Source organism: Lithobates pipiens, unplaced genomic scaffold (genome assembly GCF_037356315.1).
Source record: "Lithobates pipiens isolate NorthernLeopardFrog02 unplaced genomic scaffold, aLitPip1_a1.2 Scaffold_13, whole genome shotgun sequence".
In the NCBI taxonomy this organism is placed as follows: Eukaryota; Metazoa; Chordata; class Amphibia; order Anura; family Ranidae; genus Lithobates; species Lithobates pipiens.
In genome coordinates, this window is record NW_027507718.1 from 509,094,324 (window position 1) to 509,105,860 (window position 11,537).

At 41.3% G+C, this 11,537-nt stretch overlaps 1 protein-coding gene across 1 annotated transcript in view; it reads right to left on the bottom strand.

Moving 5' to 3' along the window:
* Positions 1–11,178, bottom strand: part of LOC143975924 (vomeronasal type-2 receptor 26-like) — a 69,523-nt gene extending 58,345 nt beyond the window's left edge. Inside the window, exon 1 of the mRNA XM_077478457.1 lies at positions 11,096–11,178. Within this exon, the coding sequence (XP_077334583.1) occupies positions 11,096–11,178 (83 nt within the window). The remainder of the gene's footprint in view (positions 1–11,095) is intronic.
* Between the last annotated feature and the right edge of the window lie 359 nt (positions 11,179–11,537).

Sequence of the window (11,537 nt, forward strand, 5' to 3'; positions counted from 1 at the left end):
GCGAATCCACTGCGGGTTCCCGCATCGCACCCGACACGCACAGCAGTTCACACTGCCATATGTGAACTGCTGGGGAGTGTTATTATATGTTAACAACACCCCCATTTCAGCTCACATATCACATTGTGAACTGACAGTTCGGACATGAATCGGATCGCATATATGTGAACACACATGCAATCCGATTCTGGTCCAAACAGAAAAATGGGTCCTGTGCGTGTTTGGACTGAAAGCGTTGCAATATCAGCCATACTATCTGTATGGCTGATATTGCACCGCACAGACATGTACGGTGTGAATGTAATGTGAACAGCAGTGCGCTGCGAATTACATGCAATGTCTGGCATTGCACAAGTGTGAACAGATCCTTAGACATCAGATTGTGTGATTGGAAATAATCGTCAGATCAAAAAAGATCTACAGGGAAGAATATTATGAACTAATTTAGTAAGATGAAGGTGGATAAAACCAAATATATCACTTACATAGTAAAGGTAATATAGAATCCACTGAAAAGCCAGTACTGATATATATAGATCAGTGTTGCTATAGTGTGGGCACTGAAAGAACCAATGGGATGGTCAAATAATGGCTAGAGTTTGAACATGAAAATGAGCACAGCTGCAATCACAATGAAGTCGGCATCAATACCTACACAATGAATGGAGATAAGTATAGATAGGACAAGATTCAATAGATACCGAATCAAAGTATATGGAATATGAAGTACTCTACCTTATAGCATCACAATGTCCAAAAAAGGCCAGTGACCCCACCGAGATTTAGCAGTGTCCTTTATGAGTTAAAAATTTGTTTTATATACAAAAATATTATAAACACATACACAATAGTCAGTATATAAAAGAAACATCACCAGACATCCACATCAATTCTTTCTCAATTGTGTTAACACTTGAATATACTGTAAATATTCTGAGATTTGTGGAATATACCACATGATCATCAAAAGGGACAAGAGTTAAACAATAATCCAAAATTAGTGGGATATCAATGAAGGTTGAGTGGCGATACCATACTTTGTGCTTGACATGTTTCGCGTCTCTCAACACGCTTCTTCTGGAGCGTAATATGGCTGACTAGTGCAATAAAAACATAAAAAATTTAGTGAAAATACAATAAATAATTAATAAAATAAGTACACATGTGCTAGTAGCACATTGAAGAATGAATAGAGGCTGGTAGGCGGCAGGCAAGTGTATAAAAGGACACTAACAGATGGAACACCATGGGGGGGTGTGTAACATGATACAAGAGAGGTATAACCAGAATACAGAAGGGGGGTTTTCTATGACATGTATCCCAAAAAGCTAGCAGGTTATCCAAGAATTACTTACTGAGCAAACAAGGAAACTCTTCAAAAGAATGTTATATGAACAGAACCGGGATATAGCGAATCCAATAATAGACGTATATGCTATATAGGAAACCAAGCTACAATGGAGGATTTTAAGATCATAATATTAGTGGGGGGCTTCAGAGGAAGATTTCTGAAATATACAAAAATGCAATAAAAAAAAAGGGGGGAAGATGAAACTTTAAGTAATCACCAACAAATAATACCCTATTGTTCAATAACAAAAAGAAGCCCGGACAAATATATCATGGATTTAATACCTGATCACAAATGAAGCCAGCACTCAATAAGCCATAGGAGTAGAAAGCCAGACATAGGGTGTACCTAAGCCATATTAGAACCATGGGCAGACCCCTTCTGATAGGAATATAGCAGTGATCAAGCGTCCATGTAAACTATTGAGAGCAGCAGTAGTCTGCAACAAATGGAATATACAATATATAAGAATAACGCCAAGGACTAATACAACATCTCCCTAAGAAGGGATAAAGCCAGGGCAAAATGAAAGAAAACCCCCAGAAAATGCCTCCTTGAAGACCCCAAAGGCTTGATATGTGGGCCGCCAGTATCCAGTAAGAGCGTCCTGCACAAAAAACAACGCCGGTGGGATGTGTCTTGTACACACATCCTGCCCGTAGTCAACCAATTAGCCGTCACACCGATGTGACGTTATCCGGGCCAGCCAAAGTGTGTAAGGCGCATGTGCCCGCCACAAGCACCCATGCCTGCGCAGCATAATAATACTCTGAACAATACGCAGGGAACGAGTGGGGCGAGCACCAACACAGCACACTGGCCAGGCGGAGGCGGAAAATCCCATCTCCCGCTCGGACAGGTACAGCGTCAGGTACAGGTTGGTCTGGGGGTGGAAACGACACATATTTTCCAGTGATGTCTTGTCGATGTATACCAGCCAGGCTTTGTGCTGGCTGCGATACATCAACGACATATTTATTATTTGGTCAAATATGTTGGAAAAGCTGAACTCATTTGTACAGATTTTGAATCAAAATTAATTTAATCTTAATTTTACAATGTCTAGCCATGCATCTCACATTACCTTTTTAGATCTCACGATCTTTAAGGATGAAGCGGGTTGTATAGCCTCTACCCTTTTCTGCAAGGAAACAGCTGGCAATACACTGTTGCATGCAGCTAGTGCACATCCGGAAGGCCTCATACGGAGTATCCTGTATGCACAATATGTAAGGCTACACCGAAATTGTACACATATAGAGGAGTTTAAATTCCAGGCTAACCTTCTTCGGGATTGCCTCAAAGATAGAGGCTACAGTAAATCTATGTTATGTAGAGTTTATAACAAAGCTTTACATCAGTCACGGCATTCCTTATTGTATAAGAAAAAACACCCAAACAGAATCCCATTGTGAGATTCGTAACTAGATTCTCCACACTGGCCTCTCCTCATTGGCCTCTCCTCATTGAGGATCTGATTTTGACCAAATACGTCAATCCTTCTCCTAATATTACGTTTCGCAGATCCATCTCCTTGCGTGATAAATTAACATCTAGCCATTTTTCCGCTACACCTGGGAGCCGCCCTATTAGAGGGATTCATAGATGCGGCAGTTGTGCATTCTGCCCATGGATCCAGACAGGCAAGCATTTCATATTACCAAATGGAGAACAGTTTACCACCAACTTTTATGCTGATTGTGAAACACGGGGGGTCGTCTATCTAAAGCTCTGTAAGTGCCCGGCCTTCTACGTGGGTAAAATCATTACACAATTTTGTGCCTGTATAAAAGACCATGTCTACTATTCCTCAGGGGGAAAAATGATTACTTCAGTCAGTAGACATTTAGATCTGTACCACAAATTCGACACCTTGGTGGTTTCCTTTATTGCCCTTGCAGTAGTCCCCCCAATTCCCGAGGGGGTGACTGGGACAAACAGGTCCTTAGAAGGGAGACTATATGGATTGAGCATCTTAATGCCCTTTTTGCTCCTGGCATTGAGGCCCAATCCTATAGACCTTTTTTATGATTCCTTTAATTAGTAATTAATTCTTCAATGTTGTCCATAATGTTTTTTTTTTTCTTCTTCAGGGATATTTAGGAAAGTTAGTATTGGCATTAGTATTAGTATTACACTGTATGTAACGATTTTTCTTAGTATTTGGATATATGTCTATATTGTATTGGTGGGCGTACTATCACTGGTGGTTTGGACATTAGAGGAACATCATGCGGCCACTCATCGTCACAGGCTCTGTTCAGAGCCTGCTGACGCTGTACCCGTCCGAGCGGGAGAAGGGATTTTCCGCTTCAGCCTGGTCAGTGTACTGTGTTGGTGCTCACCCCACTCGTTCCCTGCGTACTGTTCAGCTTATTATTATGCTGCGCAGGCGCAGGTGCTTGTGGCAGGCACATTCGCCTTACACACTTGGCCCGGCCTGGATAACGTCACATTGGCGTGACGGCCAATTGGTTGACTACGGGGGGGACGTTTGTACAAGACAATTCCCGCCGACGTTGTTTTTTGTGCAGGACGCTCTTACTGGATACTGGCGGCCCACATATCAAGCTTTTGGGGTCTTCAAGGAGGTATTTTCTGAGGGTTTTCTTTAGTTTTGCCCTGGCTTTATCCCTTCTAAGCCCTTGTACACACGGTCAGACATTCTGACAACCAAATCCGTTGGATTTTGTCCAACGAATTTTGTCCGAAACTGTTGCATACACACGGTCGGACAAAGTTGTCAGAAAATCCGATCGTTCAGAACGTGATGACGTTATTTCATTATGACGGGACTATGTTCAGGCTAGTAGCCAAAAGCTTTGGTCTAGGAATTTGATCTGAGCATGCGTGGCACTTTGTCCGATCGGAATTCTCTACACATGATCGGACAAAGTCGATCGGATCATGTTGTCGGAAAATTTTATAGCCCAGCTGGAAAACTTGGTCCGTCGGATACTCTGACGGAAACAGTCCAATGGCCCACACACTGTCGGATTATCCAACAACACGGTCCTATCGGACATTGTCCATCGGAATGTCCGACCGTATGTACAAGGGCTAAGGGAGATGTTGTATTAGCCCTTGGCGTTATTCTTATATATTGTATATTCAATTTTTTGCAGACTACTTCTGCTCTCAATAGTTTACATGGACGCTTGATCACTGCTATATTCCTATCGGAAGGGGTGTGGCCATGGTCCTAATATGGCTTAGGTACACCCTATGTCTGGCTTTTTACTCCTATGGCTTATTGAGTCCTGGCTTCATTTGTGATCAGGTATTGAATCCATGATATATTTGTCCGGGCTTCTTTTTGTTATTGAACAATAGGGTATTATTTGTGATTACTTAAAGTTTCATCTTCCCCCTTTTTTTTTTTATTGCATTTTGGTATATTTGAGAAATCTTCCTCTGGAGCCCCCCAATAATATAATGATGTTAAAATCCTCCATTGTGGCTTGGTTTACTATATAGCATATACGCCTATTATTGGATCCGCTATATTCCAATTCTGTTCATATAACATTCTTTTGAAGAGTTTCCTTGTTTGCTCAGTAAGTAATTCTTGGATTACCTGCTAGCTTTTTGGGATACATCTCATAGATATGTATGTATGTCTTCTGTATTCTGGTTATACCTCTCTTGTTTTATGTTACACACTCCCCCATGGTGTTCCATCTGTTAGTGTCCTTTTATACACCGGTGCTTGCCTGCCGCCTACCACTCTATTCATTCTTCAATGTGCTACTAGCCCACGTGTACTTATTTTATGATTTTTTTTTGTATTTTCACAAAATTGTTTATGTTTTTATTACACTAGTCAGCCATATTAAGCTCCAGAAGAAGCGTGTTGAGAGACGTGAAACATGTCGAGCACAAAGTATGGTATCACCACTCAACCTTCATTGATATCCCACTAATTTTGGAATACTGTTTAACTCTTGTCCCTTTTGATGATCATGTGGTATATTCCACGAATCTCAGAATATTTACAGTATATTCAAGTGGTAACACAATTGAGAAAGAATTGATGTGGATGTCTGATGATGTTTCTTTCATATACTGATTATTGTGTATGCGTTTGTAATATTTTTGTAAATAAAACAAATTTTTAACTCATAATTGTCACAATTCGTGCCTAAAAAGTCCATAGCCCATTTTTGTCCTTTTTCTTCCAAATTGTTATGTAGGACGTGGCACGCTTTGATCTTTTTTTGTATCCACCCTACCACACGGTGTTGTTCATACAAGTTCATTTATTTAATTAACAGTGTCCTTAATCATCGCAGCATACCTGTCGGCTAACAAGCCGACGGTGGCTGGCTTAAATACACGCGGTCACCACCGGAAGTGAATGAGCCGGAAATGTCTCACTGATGACAATTCCGGTGCGGGTGCCCCTCGTAATTGCCCAGGCATGGGCATCCCAGGGCGCGTCATAGCGGTAATGGGATACAAAGCAGAAACGCTGCCTTCCCCAGAGATGAAATATGGGGGAGGGTAGCAAGGAGAAAATAACCTCCTCATCCACCAGGGGCACCCGAATGTCCAAAACAGGTGACCATAACAACAGGGAAATCCAATGCCCCCAGTGGTCACAGAAGCAGTTACCATACAGAGCCAACAAATTTAAAACAGATAACAATTGCATATAAAAATGTACTAAAATACAAAATAGAATAGCATAAAAGGGAATAAAAAAACAAAAAGCAATAAATAAAACACAACAAATGTTAAACAAATATAAAAATAATAATAATAATAATAATAATGAATGATAATGAATAATAAGTGACAATCAATGCAAATACCCATTAATACAATGATATGAAGGAATAAGGTAAAATTATTCCTAGAGATAATGTGGGGGAACCCTACTTATCAGAATCCAAGGCAGCTATAGAAAGGATTTGAAAGAGAGAGCTGTATTCATACCCGGTGGGTATAAGGCTTTTTGATAAAAGATCCACTTGGCCTCCTGTTGGAGGATCTTTTTGTCAAAATCCCCACCTCTCTCTGGTGCAGAAATAACTTCCAGTGCACAGAATGAAATAAAAGATGGATCAAAACTATGGCTAAGTCCTATGTGTTTATAGATTGAAGTATATAGGAGACCAGCATCCAAATAATACAAATGATCCTGTATGCTTCTGGCAAAGGTGTGCTTGGTCTTTCCTATATAAAAAGCGTCACAAGCACAAGTGGCTAGGTATACCACCCCTCTAGTTTGGCAATCAGCATAGGTTTTAGAACTGTGATAGCCTCCTGTGGGTAAAGAGCATCCCGAGTCCGCCTTTATCCATGAAAATTGGGCACATTTACCGCATCAATATGTTCATTGCCTCCCTAATGGAACAAGATCTACGATAAATTATCTCTGGTCTGATAGACACATATTTTGAAATCACCGGATCCTCCACCAAAAAGTGCCAATTCTGGGCAACCAGATTGCGGAAAGAATCCTGATGCGCACTGAAAGTGGTGATTAGTTTAGTGGTAGAATTAGTGTCTGGAGTTCCAGTTTGAAAAATCAGGGATTCACATGAATGGGATTTGGCCCTTTGATATGACTTTTTATGTACGTTCGTATTATAGCGCCTTAGTCTAAACCATCCAAAAAGGGCTTATGCCTGAGAATCAAAATCCTCCTCCCTGGCACAGTTCTGACGTAGCCTGAGATACTGGTTAATTGGGATACTGTGTACCAGGGAGTGAGGATGGGTGCTGGAATAGTGTAGAATAGTATTCCCAGCAGTTGCCTTGCGATAGAGGCTACTATGTATGGAGCCATCAGAATTAAGGAATAATTGTAAGTCCAAAAATGGAATACTATGCATATCCAACTGCATAGTAAATTTAAGATTGAATTAATTAGCCAAAATAAATGTCATAAAAAAAGAAAGCTTGTCCAAAGTACCTGTCCCGAAGTACATCGTCAATATACCTATGCCAAATTATTTTTATGGCGGAGGTATTTCGACACACCCTCATCTGAAAACAGGGTTTTTTCCAACCCCCCAGGTACAGGTTGGCATATGATGGGGCACACAATGTTCCCATCGAAACCATCTGTACCTGGAGGTAGGAAGAACCATTAAAGAGAAAAATGTTAGTGGTCAATATGTGCTCCAAAAGAGTCACAATAAACTTACAAAGTTTCCAGTTGTTTCTATTCTGTTTTCATAGGAAATTTGAGATCACCTAAATGCCTTTTTTATGGGGAATGCTGGAGTAAAGAGCTTCAATATCGATCGCTACCAAAATAGCTCCCAGAGGGACAGTAAGACCCTTGATTACTTTAAGTAATTCCAGGGTATCTTTAAGGTAAGATGGTAAACCCATAACATGGGGTCATAATTGACTATCAACATACTTGCTGGCTCTTTCGGTGTGACATCCAATGCCCAAGACTATGGGGCATCCGGGGGGATCGGCAAGATTCTTGAGGACCTTGTTTAGAGCATAAAAAGTAGGCGTAATTGGCCACTTTACCTCCAAAAAGAGATCCTTGTCAATGAGGGTCTGTTGGAATGCCTGGGTCAAGATATATTGCTAATGAGACCTAAATTCAGTTAACTGGTTCAAAGAAACCTGCAGATATCAATCACTGTAGTTCAAAAATTGTGTCACACATCCGAATATAGTGTTCCTTATCCATCACAACCAAATTTCTGCCCGTATTGGCCGGTTTGACTACAATCTGATAGTTTTGAGTGATCTTGGAAAGCGCTATTCTTTGTGTTTTTGTACGATTATTTGTGATATGACGTGGGAATGAGACATTTTTCAATTTGTTTGAGGGTTTGTTTAAGAAAGGCCCACACAGCTGGGCAGGTCTGAAGAAGGGGGAACTTAGTGGATTTGGCTTTGAATTTCCATGGTATGGGTTCCACTTCTGACTCATAGTCTTCCTCATCTGAAGAAAATGAGTCACACATTCAACTCCATCAGAACTTTAATATAGGAAACAAAAAATTGAGGGAAGGGGGGCCCATACGTGGAACACTCAAACCACGAGCCAGCCAAAACATCCCCCAGTGGAGTAAAGGACTGTCTTGATACCCAGGAAGTATAACAAGTATATTTATATTAAAACAATTTTTATTTAGACAAAGAGAATATATATAAAATTTAAAAGGATTTGTTGACACACAGCATAGTTACATCACACAATCGTGTATTATGAATAGTATCCAGGTTGATCGTTTGTTCAACTAGTTTCGCGACTGCTTGTCGCTTCTTCAGGAAGATCTTGACACTATCTACAATTGAACATATAGCGTCAACATTAATAATGAAAATATGCAAACCCCATTTCAAAATCCATAAGTACAGTGTATTAATTAATCATAAACATTACAGAGCGAGAAGCTCACCGCTGTGGGATACCGTGTTGCGGGCAAATATTGGAGCACGGGTGGTCCCTACCCACTGGGCTTAACCACCCTTGGGGCGGACACGGGAGGTTATTAGATAGAGCCGGCTAGAAAAAAGAGAAAGAAAAAATATAGTAGTAACAACGGTACAACACCGGTACTTTCGGTCTTAGGTATTCCCATATTATTGTGGCACCAAAGACACTATCTACATACCAGTGTGTTTATCAGCAGTTATCATGATATGATCCACATTGACAATGGCTGCAGGAATCGCAGATGATCACAGGTAATCCCTAAAGGTATAGCTAGATATTATGTGTCTGTATCGTACGTCTCCATCAGAACTTTCATTCTCGTCTAACAATTGAATAAGGGTTTTAAGTGTTCTAAAATCTTGAACCTGAAAACCTTATATAGATCCTCATCCCTAGCTCCTATTGATCCCTTGTCTTTGTCAAAAAAATATTTTTGTAAGTCAAATTTCTCACAAATAGGTGTAATTCTTGGTAAGTGTAAATTTATCAATCTTTTGAAGTGGACAAAAACGGAGTCCTCACCCGAGTACTCAATTTCTGTGGGAGATAATGTATGGGAAGAAAGATTAACTATACTTAATCCTAATTCAACTGGGTCTGCTTGACTACAGATGTGTCCATTTTGCCCTACTGTGTATGTGCTATGGGTGTTGCAGGGGTATGGGTTGGACATAAAGGGGCTGAACCTGAGTTGGTAATGGATTTGGTTTGGTTTATTTTAAGGGTAGCCCCTATTTCTCTCTGATAGGTCTGTTGATTAGATTGTCCCTCACCAAACATTAACAGGGGTACTGTACCCATCACCAGTTTACCACGTAAAGCAGTTTGTGAAACGCGTTGGCTTCTCTGCATTTTAAGCATCTTTTTCATATTGTGTGCATTAAGTATCTTCCTTGGTCAAATTTCTATCTGGTCTATGAGATTATTGTATTCTTATTTTAATGATACTTTTTGTAATAAATCTTTATATAAAATAAATTTTTATATTTCTTGTGATTGTGCTTGCCTCAGCCTGACAGTCTAAATATTTTCACTAAAAGCCCATTATTCTCTGACTGAGATTTTCTCTCTCATATCCTTTTTTTTTATCTGAAGATCAAGCTCCTCCCTGGAGCCGAAATTCCTTTTGGGAGAATCTTCCCCTTAATGGAGCTGGAGTTGGGGACTCTAAGGACTTATATTGACGAGAACCTAGAGAAGGGGTTCATCCGGCCTTCCACCTCCCCTGCAGGAGCAGGAATCTTTTTTGTAGAGAAGAAGGACCACTCACTGCGTCCTTGCATGGATTATCGGGAGCTCAACAAAATCACGATCAAGAATCGGTATCCTCTACCCTTGGTACCCAAACTATTCCAAAGACTGGGGACGGCAGCAATATTCACCAAATTGGATCTTCGCGGGGCCTACAACTTAGTCCGCATCCGGAGTGGCGACGACTGGAAGACTGCCTTTCGGACCTGGTTCGGGCATTTTGAGTACCTGGTCATGCCCTTTGGACTGTGTAATGCCCCTACCACGTTAAAGCACTTTATGAATGATATTTTCAGAGACTGCCTTGATCTGTTTGTTATTGTTTACCTAGACGATATTCTGATTTTCTCTCCTTCTCTGCTGAGCACCGTGAACACGCTAAGAAAGTGTTAACAAGACTGCGATGCCATTGCTTATACGCTAAACCCAAAAAATGTGTGTTCGAGCAGCAGAGCATTCAGTTCCTGGGATTAATCATCTCTGTGGAAGGTATCCAGATGGACTCTCAGAAAGTTTCTGTCATTTTGGACTGGCCTGCTCCTACGGATAAGAAGGGCTTCAGCGTTTCGTGGGTTTCGCAAACTTTTACCAGAAGTTTATTAAGGGATTTTCCGCTATCATCTCTCCCATCATGGAACTCACGAAGCAAGGTGGTCATTTCCGTTGGTCATCCGAAGCCCAGAAAGCCTTTGTAACCCTCAAGAACCTGTTTACATCTGCATCAGTCCTCAAGCATCCTGACCTGGCATTACCTTACATTCTAGAGGTAGACGCTTCCGAGATTACAGTAGGGGGCAGTACTTTCTTAGAGACAAGGACCCAAGACTCTTACACCCAGTTGTGTTCTTTTCCCATAAATTATCTGAAGCTGAGAGGAACTACGACGTGGGAGACCGGGAACTATTGACCATCAAGTCTGCATTTGAAGAATGGCGGTACCTTCTGGAGGGAGCAGCACATCCAATCCTTATCTACACTGACCACAAGAATCTCGACTATTTGAAGGTCGCAAAGAGAAACCACGTTAGGCCAGGTGGGCACTCTTCTTTACTCGATTTTCTTTCCACATTACTTACAGACCGGGGACAAAGAACACCATGCCAGATGCCCTCTCAAGAATGTTTAGCGAGTCCAAGGCTTCTTCATCTCCAGACACCATCCTGTCTCCAGGAAACTTTCTTTTGCTTCAGGAGGACTTGTTTGCCCAGATCAAACGAGCTTCTTTTTGTGCCTCTCCTCCATATGATGTCACACTGCAAGCAAGGGATGATCTGTTGTGGCATCAGGATAACATTTTTGTACTCCAGGAGGTGCGAGTTGCTGTTCTCAGTGCCTGCCATGATCACAAGTTAGCTGGCCATTTTGGGGTGCACAAGACATCTGGACTGCTCCAGCGTATGTTTTGGTGGCCACAGTTAGTGAAGGACTGCAGGAATTTACGAGGAGTCTTGCACTGTCTGCACTCAAAATAAGGGCAGCAGATCCAAAGCCTGGGGTGCTGAAGCCTCTGCCCGTTCC